Below are 12,266 nucleotides of genomic sequence, written 5' to 3' on the forward strand. Positions count from 1 at the left end.
CAGTGATTTTATATTAGTTTACGTTGAGAGTTGAGATAATAATATCTTTATCAATATAAGTGATCAATAATTTCATTTGGTTCGAATACCTTTTTTTGTCCTTATATTAAAAAGTTAAAACTTCACATCCTTCGTGTTTTTCTCAGTTTGTTACTTTGGATGATAAAGTAAAACTCGTTCATAATATCATTGATCGACAAGTTCGATCATCTGATCAATCGATCGCTTCATTGTGTGATTGGCTTGTTGTTGAAGTTAAACCGCAGTTGTTGAGACGATGAGTTAAGATTAAAAGACGATGAGTTAAGATTAAAAGACGATGAGTTAAGATTAAAAGACGATGAGTTAAGATTAAAAGACGATGAGTTAAGATTAAAAGACGATGAGTTAAGAATAAAAGACGATGAGTTAAGATTAAAAGACGATGAGTTAAGATTAAAAGACGATGAGTTAAGATTAAAAGACGATGAGTTAAGATTAACATTTTCTTTACTTTTTAATGTTTTCTTTACGTCTTTAACGTCACTTCTGCAGGTGACCGACAGAGGGCGCCAACGAGTTGGATCCAAATAAGGATATGACGTCAGTGCCGGCGTCGTTCCCAAATAGGAAGCGTGTGTGTGAAGCGTGTGTGTGGAGAGTGTGTTGGACGTGAAGAGTGTGTGTGAGTGTGTTGGACGTGAAGAGTGTGTTGGACGTGAAGAGTGAGGAGGTCAGAGCTGGAGAAGAAGGTTTGAAGCTCCTTGTTGTCTAAACTAATGCTAACTAGTAGCTTGACACTGTCACGTGACCGAACGTTTTTTATTTTGATATTTGAAGAATTTATGCGAATGTTGAGATTAAAGATCAACTAAACTTTATTGTTGACTTTAGTGAACGAGCGAAAAATTTAATAGTTGTGATCGACGTTTAGAATCTGTCACGAGACGACTGATGACAGGTGTGTGTGTGTGTGTGTGTGTGTGTGTGTGTGTGTGTGTGTGTGCGCGCGTGTGCGTGCGTGCGTGCGTGCGTGCGTGAGTGAGTGAGTGAGCGAGCGCGTGTGTGCGTAACATGAGTGTGTGCGTAACATGCGTACGTGCGTGAAACATAAAATAATTTTGTTTGGTTAATGAGTGTCAATATATGCAATATTGAGGTTAAATTCATTTAAATGATTAAATATTTGTTATATTTTAATGATTCAATATTTGTTATATTTTAAATTATTCAATATTTTTTAATTCATAGCCTTTTAAATTGAATATAAAACAATTGTTAGTCTTTTAAAGTCATTTTAACTGAGTCACCAGACAGAAGCAAACGATCACCGAGTCACTGGATCATAAACGATCAGGTCGTCATTGCTGCATCACTTTAGATGTTTTCATGACAAAACATCAACTTTGTTTTAACGTCTGGAGTTTAATCATGTTAAACTATATCTCATGTTAAACTATATCATGTTAAACTATATATCATGTTAAACTATATCTCATGTTAAACTATATCTCATGTTAAACTATATCATGTTAAACTATATCTCATGTTAAACTATATCATGTTAAACTATATCTCATGTTAAACTATATCTCATGTTAAACTATATCTCATGTTAAACTATATCATGTTAAACTATATCTCATGTTAAACTATATCTCATGTTAAACTATATCATGTTAAACTATATCTCATGTTAAACTATATCTCATGTTAAACTATATCTCATGTTAAACTATATCATGTTAAACTATATCTCATGTTAAACTATATCTCATGTTAAACTATATCTCATGTTAAACTATATCTCATGTTAAACTATATCATGTTAAACTATATCTCATGTTAAACTATATCTCATGTTAAACTATATCATGTTAAACTATATCTCATGTTAAACTATATCATGTTAAACTATATCTCATGTTAAACTATATCTCATGTTAAACTATATCTCATGTTAAACTATATCATGTTAAACTATATCTCATGTTAAACTATATCTCATGTTAAACTATATCTCATGTTAAACTATATCTCATGTTAAACTATATCTCATGTTAAACTATATCATGTTAAACTATATCATGTTAAACTATATCTCATGTTAAACTATATCTCATGTTAAACTATATCTCATGTTAAACTATATCATGTTAAACTATATCATGTTAAACTATATCTCATGTTAAACTATATCATGTTAAACTATATCATGTTAAACTATATCTCATGTTAAACTATATCATGTTAAACTATATCTCATGTCAAACTATATCTCATGTTAAACTATATCATGTTAAACTATATCTCATGTCAAACTATATCTCATGTTAAACTATATCATGTTAAACTATATCATGTCAAACTATATCTCATGTTAAACTATATATCATGTTAAACTATATCATGTTAAACTATATCTCATGTCAAACTATATCTCATGTTAAACTATATCATGTCAAACTATATCTCATGTTAAACTATATCATGTTAAACTATATCTCATGTCAAACTATATCATGTTAAACTATATCATGTTAAACTATATCATGTTAAACTATATCATGTCAAACTATATCTCATGTTAAACTATATCATGTTAAACTATATCTCATGTCAAACTATATCATGTTAAACTATATCTCATGTCAAACTATATCTCATGTTAAACTATATCTCATGTTAAACTATATCTCATGTTAAACTATATCTCATGTCAAATTATATCATGTTAAACTATATCTCATGTTAAACTATATCATGTCAAACTATATCTCATGTTAAACTATATCTCATGTCAAATTATATCATGTTAAACTATATCTCATGTTAAACTATATCATGTCAAACTATATCTCATGTTAAACTATATCTCATGTCAAACTATATCTCATGTTAAACTATATCTCATGTCAAACTATATCTCATGTCAAACTATATCTCATGTCAAACTATATCTCTTGTCAAACTATATCTCATGTCAAACTATATCTCATGTTAAACTATATCTCATGTTAAACTATATCTCATGTCAAACTATATCTCTTGTCAAACTATATCTCATGTCAAACTATATCTCATGTTAAACTATATCTCATGTCAAACTATATCTCTTGTCAAACTATATCTCATGTCAAACTATATCTCATGTCAAACTATATCTCATGTTAAACTATATCTCATGTCAAACTATATCATGTTAAACTATCTCATGTCAAACTATATCTCATGTTAAACTATATCTCATGTTAAACTATATCATGTTAAACTATATCTCATGTTAAACTATATCATGTTAAACTATATCATGTTAAACTATATCATGTCAAACTATATCTCATGTCAAACTATATCATGTTAAACTATATCATGTCAAACTATATCTCATGTTAAACTATATCTCATGTTAAACTATATCATGTTAAACTATATCTCATGTCAAACTATATCTCATGTCAAACTATATCTCATGTTAAACTATATCTCATGTTAAACTATATCTCATGTTAAACTATATCATGTTAAACTATATCTCATGTTAAACTATATCTCATGTTAAACTATATCTCATGTTAAACTATATCTCATGTTAAACTATATCTCATGTTAAACTATATCATGTTAAACTATATCATGTTAAACTATATCTCATGTTAAACTATATCTCATGTTAAACTATATCTCATGTTAAACTATATCATGTTAAACTATATCATGTTAAACTATATCTCATGTTAAACTATATCATGTTAAACTATATCATGTTAAACTATATCTCATGTTAAACTATATCATGTTAAACTATATCTCATGTCAAACTATATCTCATGTTAAACTATATCATGTTAAACTATATCTCATGTTAAACTATATCTCATGTCAAACTATATCTCATGTTAAACTATATCATGTTAAACTATATCATGTCAAACTATATATCATGTTAAACTATATATCATGTTAAACTATATCATGTTAAACTATATCTCATGTCAAACTATCTCATGTTAAACTATATCATGTCAAACTATATCTCATGTTAAACTATATCATGTTAAACTATATCTCATGTCAAACTATATCATGTTAAACTATATCATGTTAAACTATATCATGTTAAACTATATCATGTCAAACTATATCTCATGTTAAACTATATCATGTTAAACTATATCTCATGTCAAACTATATCATGTTAAACTATATCTCATGTCAAACTATATCTCATGTTAAACTATATCTCATGTCAAACTATATCTCATGTTAAACTATATCTCATGTTAAACTATATCTCATGTTAAACTATATCTCATGTCAAATTATATCATGTTAAACTATATCTCATGTTAAACTATATCATGTCAAACTATATCTCATGTTAAACTATATCTCATGTCAAACTATATCTCATGTTAAACTATATCTCATGTTAAACTATATCTCATGTTAAACTATATCTCATGTCAAATTATATCATGTTAAACTATATCTCATGTTAAACTATATCATGTCAAACTATATCTCATGTTAAACTATATCTCATGTCAAACTATATCATGTTAAACTATATCATGTTAAACTATATCATGTTAAACTATATCATGTCAAACTATATCTCATGTTAAACTATATCATGTTAAACTATATCTCATGTCAAACTATATCATGTTAAACTATATCTCATGTCAAACTATATCTCATGTTAAACTATATCTCATGTCAAACTATATCTCATGTTAAACTATATCTCATGTTAAACTATATCTCATGTTAAACTATATCTCATGTCAAATTATATCATGTTAAACTATATCTCATGTTAAACTATATCATGTCAAACTATATCTCATGTTAAACTATATCTCATGTCAAATTATATCATGTTAAACTATATCTCATGTTAAACTATATCATGTCAAACTATATCTCATGTTAAACTATATCTCATGTCAAACTATATCTCATGTTAAACTATATCTCATGTCAAACTATATCTCATGTCAAACTATATCTCATGTCAAACTATATCTCTTGTCAAACTATATCTCATGTCAAACTATATCTCATGTTAAACTATATCTCATGTTAAACTATATCTCATGTCAAACTATATCTCTTGTCAAACTATATCTCATGTCAAACTATATCTCATGTTAAACTATATCTCATGTCAAACTATATCTCTTGTCAAACTATATCTCATGTCAAACTATATCTCATGTCAAACTATATCTCATGTCAAACTATATCTCATGTTAAACTATATCTCATGTCAAACTATATCATGTTAAACTATCTCATGTCAAACTATATCTCATGTTAAACTATATCTCATGTTAAACTATATCATGTTAAACTATATCTCATGTTAAACTATATCATGTTAAACTATATCATGTTAAACTATATCATGTCAAACTATATCTCATGTCAAACTATATCTCATGTCAAACTATATCTCATGTTAAACTATATCATGTCAAACTATATCTCATGTCAAACTATATCTCATGTTAAACTATATCTCATGTCAAACTATATCTCATGTCAAACTATATCTCATGTTAAACTATATCTCATGTTAAACTATATCTCATGTTAAACTATATCTCATGTTAAACTATATCTCATGTCAAACTATATCTCATGTTAAACTATATCTCATGTCAAACTATATCTCATGTTAAACTATATCATGTTAAACTATATCATGTTAAACTATATCTCATGTTAAACTATATCTCATGTCAAACTATATCTCTTGTCAAACTATATCTCATGTCAAACTATATCTCATGTCAAACTATATCTCATGTCAAACTATATCTCATGTTAAACTATATCTCATGTTAAACTATATCTCATGTCAAACTATATCTCATGTTAAACTATATCTCATGTCAAACTATATCTCATGTTAAACTATATCTCATGTTAAACTATATCTCATGTTAAACTATATCTCATGTCAAATTATATCATGTTAAACTATATCTCATGTTAAACTATATCATGTCAAACTATATCTCATGTTAAACTATATCTCATGTCAAATTATATCATGTTAAACTATATCTCATGTTAAACTATATCATGTCAAACTATATCTCATGTTAAACTATATCTCATGTCAAACTATATCTCATGTTAAACTATATCTCATGTCAAACTATATCTCATGTCAAACTATATCTCATGTCAAACTATATCTCTTGTCAAACTATATCTCATGTCAAACTATATCTCATGTTAAACTATATCTCATGTTAAACTATATCTCATGTCAAACTATATCTCTTGTCAAACTATATCTCATGTCAAACTATATCTCATGTTAAACTATATCTCATGTCAAACTATATCTCTTGTCAAACTATATCTCATGTCAAACTATATCTCATGTCAAACTATATCTCATGTCAAACTATATCTCATGTTAAACTATATCTCATGTCAAACTATATCATGTTAAACTATCTCATGTCAAACTATATCTCATGTTAAACTATATCTCATGTTAAACTATATCATGTTAAACTATATCTCATGTTAAACTATATCATGTTAAACTATATCATGTTAAACTATATCATGTCAAACTATATCTCATGTCAAACTATATCTCATGTCAAACTATATCTCATGTTAAACTATATCATGTCAAACTATATCTCATGTCAAACTATATCTCATGTTAAACTATATCTCATGTCAAACTATATCTCATGTCAAACTATATCTCATGTTAAACTATATCTCATGTTAAACTATATCTCATGTTAAACTATATCTCATGTTAAACTATATCTCATGTCAAACTATATCTCATGTTAAACTATATCTCATGTCAAACTATATCTCATGTTAAACTATATCATGTTAAACTATATCATGTTAAACTATATCTCATGTTAAACTATATCTCATGTCAAACTATATCTCTTGTCAAACTATATCTCATGTCAAACTATATCTCATGTCAAACTATATCTCATGTCAAACTATATCTCATGTTAAACTATATCTCATGTTAAACTATATCTCATGTCAAACTATATCTCATGTTAAACTATATCTCTTGTCAAACTATATCTCATGTCAAACTATATCTCATGTTAAACTATATCTCATGTCAAACTATATCTCATGTTAAACTATATCTCATGTCAAACTATATCTCATGTCAAACTATATCTCATGTCAAACTATATCTCATGTTAAACTATATCTCATGTTAAACTATATCTCATGTCAAACTATATCATGTTAAACTATCTCATGTCAAACTATATCTCATGTTAAACTATATCTCATGTCAAACTATATCATGTTAAACTATCTCATGTCAAACTATATCTCATGTTAAACTATATCTCATGTCAAACTATATCTCATGTCAAACTATATCATGTTAAACTATCTCATGTCAAACTATATCTCATGTTAAACTATATCTTGTGTTAAATTATATCTCGTGTTAAATTATATCTCATGTCAAACTATATCATGTTAAACTATATCATGTCAAACTATATCATGTTAAACTATATCATGTTAAACTATATCATGTTAAACTATATCATGTTAAACTATATCTCATGTTAAACTATATCTCATGTTAAACTATATCATGTTAAACTATATCATGTTAAACTATATCATGTCAAACTATATCTCATGTCAAACTATATCATGTTAAACTATATCATGTTAAACTATATCTCATGTTTAACTATATCTCATGTCAAACTATATCTCATGTCAAACTATATCATGTTAAACTATATCATGTTAAACTATATCATGTTAAACTATATCTCATGTTAAACTATCTCATGTCAAACTATATCTCATGTTAAACTATATCATGTTAAACTATATCATGTCAAACTATATCTCATGTTAAACTATATCATGTTAAACTATATCATGTTAAACTATATCTCATGTTAAACTATATCTCATGTCAAACTATATCTCATGTTAAACTATATCTCATGTTAAACTATATCTCATGTTAAACTATATCATGTCAAACTATATCTCATGTCAAACTATATCTCATGTCAAACTATATCTCATGTCAAACTATATCTCATGTTAAACTATATCTCATGTCAAACTATATCATGTTAAACTATATCTCATGTCAAACTATATCTCGTGTTAAACTATATCTCATGTTAAACTATATCTCATGTTAAACTATATCATGTTAAACTATATCTCATGTCAAACTATATCATGTTAAACTATATCATGTTAAACTATATCTCATGTCAAACTATATCATGTTAAACTATATCTCATGTTAAACTATATCATGTTAAACTATATCTCATGTTAAACTATATCTCATGTCAAACTATATCATGTTAAACTATATCATGTTAAACTATATCATGTTAAACTATATCTCATGTTAAACTATATCTCATGTTAAACTATATCATGTTAAACTATATCTCATGTTAAACTATATCATGTTAAACTATATCTCATGTTAAACTATATCTCATGTCAAACTATATCATGTTAAACTATATCATGTTAAACTATATCATGTTAAACTATATCATGTTAAACTATATCTCATGTTAAACTATATCTCATGTTAAACTATATCATGTTAAACTATATCTCATGTTAAACTATATCTCATGTTAAACTATATCATGTTAAACTATATCTCATGTTAAACTATATCATGTTAAACTATATCATGTTAAACTATATCTCATGTTAAACTATATCTCATGTTAAACTATATCATGTTAAACTATATCATGTTAAACTATATCTCATGTTAAACTGTATCTCATGTTAAACTATATCATGTTAAACTATATCTCATGTTAAACTATATCATGTTAAACTATATCATGTTAAACTATATCATGTTAAACTATATCTCATGTTAAACTATATCATGTTAAACTATATCTCATGTTAAACTATATCATGTTAAACTATATCTCATGTTAAACTATATCATGTTAAACTATATCATGTTAAACTATATCTCATGTTAAACTATATCTCATGTTAAACTATATCATGTTAAACTATATCTCATGTTAAACTATATCATGTTAAACTATATCTCACCATCAATCAGTAGATTCTGATCAAAGTATTTAAACAGAAACAATGGGTTCTTGAAGTAAATCAATGTCCTGAAGATATTTTAATATGAAGATGTACTTCATGGACTGAAGTAGAAACTAAAATGTTTGAATATTGAACCGATAGAGGATCTGAAGAGACGATCAAATGATTTGCCGTCGACACTCACAGGATGGGAGACGTCGCTGAGAACGAGTCCAGCTTCTACACCAACGCCGAGGACTACTGGAGGGACGTGCCCCCCACCGTGGACGGCATGCTGGGCGGCTACGGCAGCATCTCCAACATCGACATCAACGGGTCCAAGTCTTTCTTGAAGAGGTTTCTGGGTGTAAGAGTCCGGACCGGTGGTCTCGTGGAGGACGTGTCTCTGACGCTTGTCTCTGAAGGACGGTCCGGGGAAGACCGGGCCCGGCTGCGCTCTGGACTGCGGCGCCGGCATCGGGAGGATCACCAAGCGTCTCCTGCTGCCGCTCTTCAAGACCGTGGACCTGGTGGACGTGACGCAGGAGTTCCTGGACCAGGCCAAGACGTACCTGGGCGAGGACAGCAAGAGGGTGGGACACTTCTTCTGCAGCGGTCTGCAGGACTTCCAGCCGGAGGTCGGTCGCTATGATGTCATCTGGATCCAGTGGGTCATCGGTGAGTCCAGGGAACCATGTGAAGGATCCTTCAAAGGTCCTGATGGAAGTTTATCATCATAATAATGATAGTTTTGATGCAATAATGGGATTAAAAATGTCAAATATTTTTAAATTCTTTCTCACAGTTTGATATTTTTATTGCAACAACATCTTTCCACGTGTGAGACGCTAACGACAAACTAATACTAACGAACCAATACTAACTTACTAATACTAATGAACCAATACTAACTAACCAATACTTACGAACCAATACTCACGAACCAATACTCACGAACCAATACTCACGAACCAATACTAAAGAACTAATACTTAAGAACCAATACTCACGAACCAATACTAACTAACAATACTAATGAACCAATACTAACTTACTAATACTAATGAACCAATACTAACTAACTAATACTAATGAACCAATACTAACGAACCAATACTAACTAACTAATACTAATGAACCAATACTAACTAACCAATACTTACGAACCCAATACTCACGAACCAATACTCACGAACCAATACTCACGAACCAATACTAACTAACAATACTAAAGAACTAATACTAACGAACTAATACTAATGAACTAATACTCACGAACCAATACTTACGAACCAATACTAACTAACAATACTAAAGATCTAATACTAACGAACCAATACTAACTAACCAATACTCACAAACCAATACTAACTAACAATACTAAAGAACTAATACTAACGAACCAATACTAACAAACTAATACTAATGAACCAATACTCACGAACCAATACTCACGAACCAATACTTACGAACCAATACTCACAAACCAATACTCACAAACCAATACTAACTAACAATACTAAAGATCTAATACTAACGAACCAATACTAACAAACTAATACTCACGAACCAATACTAACTAACCAATACTCACGAACCAATACTTACGAACCAATACTCACGAACCAATACTCACGAACCAATACTCACGAACCAATACTAACTAACAATACTAAAGAACTAATACTAACAAACTAATACTAACAAACTAATACTAATGAACCAATACTCACGAACCAATACTCACGAACCAATACTTACGAACCAATACTCACAAACCAATACTCACGAACCAATACTAACTAACCAATACTAACTAACTAATACTAATGAACCAATACTAACTAACCAATACTTACGAACCAATACTCACAAACCAATACTCACGAACCAATACTAAAGAACTAATACTAACAAACCAATACTCACGAACCAATACTTACGAACCAATACTCACGAACCAATACTCACAAACCAATACTAACTAACAATACTAAAGAACTAATACTAACGAACTAATACTAACAAACTAATACTAATGAACCAATACTCACGAACCAATACTCACGAACCAATACTCACGAACCAATACTTACGAACCAATACTCACGAACCAATACTAACTAACAATACTAAAGATCTAATACTAACGAACCAATACTAACTAACCAATACTCACAAACCAATACTAACTAACAATACTAAAGAACTAATACTAACGAACCTATACTAACAAACTAATACTAATGAACCAATACTCACGAACCAATACTCACAAACCAATACTTACGAACCAATACTCACAAACCAATACTCACGAACCAATACTAACTAACAATACTAAAGATCTAATACTAACGAACCAATACTAACAAACTAATACTCACGAACCAATACTAACTAACCAATACTCACAAACCAATACTTACGAACCAATACTCACGAACCAATACTCACGAACCAATACTCACGAACCGATACTTACGAACCAATACTCACGAACCAATACTCACGAACCAATACTAACTAACAATACTAAAGAACTAATACTAACGAACTAATACTAACAAACTAATACTAATGAACCAATACTCACGAACCATTATTACGAACCAATACTCACGAACCAATACTAACTAACAATACTAACGAACCAATACTAACTAACCAATACTCACAAACCAATACTCACAAACCAATACTCACAAACCAATACTAACTAACAATACTAAAGAACTAATACTAACGAACCAATACTAACAAACTAAAACTAATGAACCAATACTCACGAACCAATACTCACAAACCAATACTCACGAACCAATACTAACTAACAATACTAAAGATCTAATACTAACGAACCAATACTCACGAACCAATACTCACGAACCAATACTCACAAACCAATACTTACGAACCAATACTCACAAACCAATACTCACGAACCAATACTAACTAACAATACTAAAGATTTAATAGTAACGAACCAATACTAACTAACCAATACTCACAAACCAATACTCACAAACCAATACTAACTAACAATACTAAAGAACTAATACTAACGAACCAATACTAACAAACTAATACTAATGAACCAATACTCACGAACCAATACTTACGAACCAATACTCACAAACCAATACTCACGAACCAATACTAACTAACAATACTAAAGATCTAATACTAACGAA

General features: G+C 29.0%; 1 protein-coding gene across 1 annotated transcript in view; it reads left to right on the top strand.

Annotated features, from left to right (window-relative positions):
• Nucleotides 1-591: 591 nt before the first annotated feature.
• Nucleotides 592-12,266, top strand: part of ntmt1 (N-terminal Xaa-Pro-Lys N-methyltransferase 1) — a 13,061-nt gene continuing 1,386 nt past the window's right edge. Inside the window, exons 1-3 of the mRNA XM_087792296.1 lie at nt 592-731; nt 9,280-9,439; nt 9,498-9,750. Coding sequence (XP_087648422.1) covers nt 9,281-9,439; nt 9,498-9,750 — 412 coding nt within the window. The 5' untranslated portion in view covers nt 592-731; nt 9,280. The remainder of the gene's footprint in view (nt 732-9,279; nt 9,440-9,497; nt 9,751-12,266) is intronic.

The sequence above is a fragment of the Callionymus lyra genome, chromosome 5 (genome assembly GCF_982586985.1).
Source record: "Callionymus lyra chromosome 5, fCalLyr1.hap1.1, whole genome shotgun sequence".
Classification (NCBI taxonomy): domain Eukaryota; kingdom Metazoa; phylum Chordata; class Actinopteri; order Syngnathiformes; family Callionymidae; genus Callionymus; species Callionymus lyra.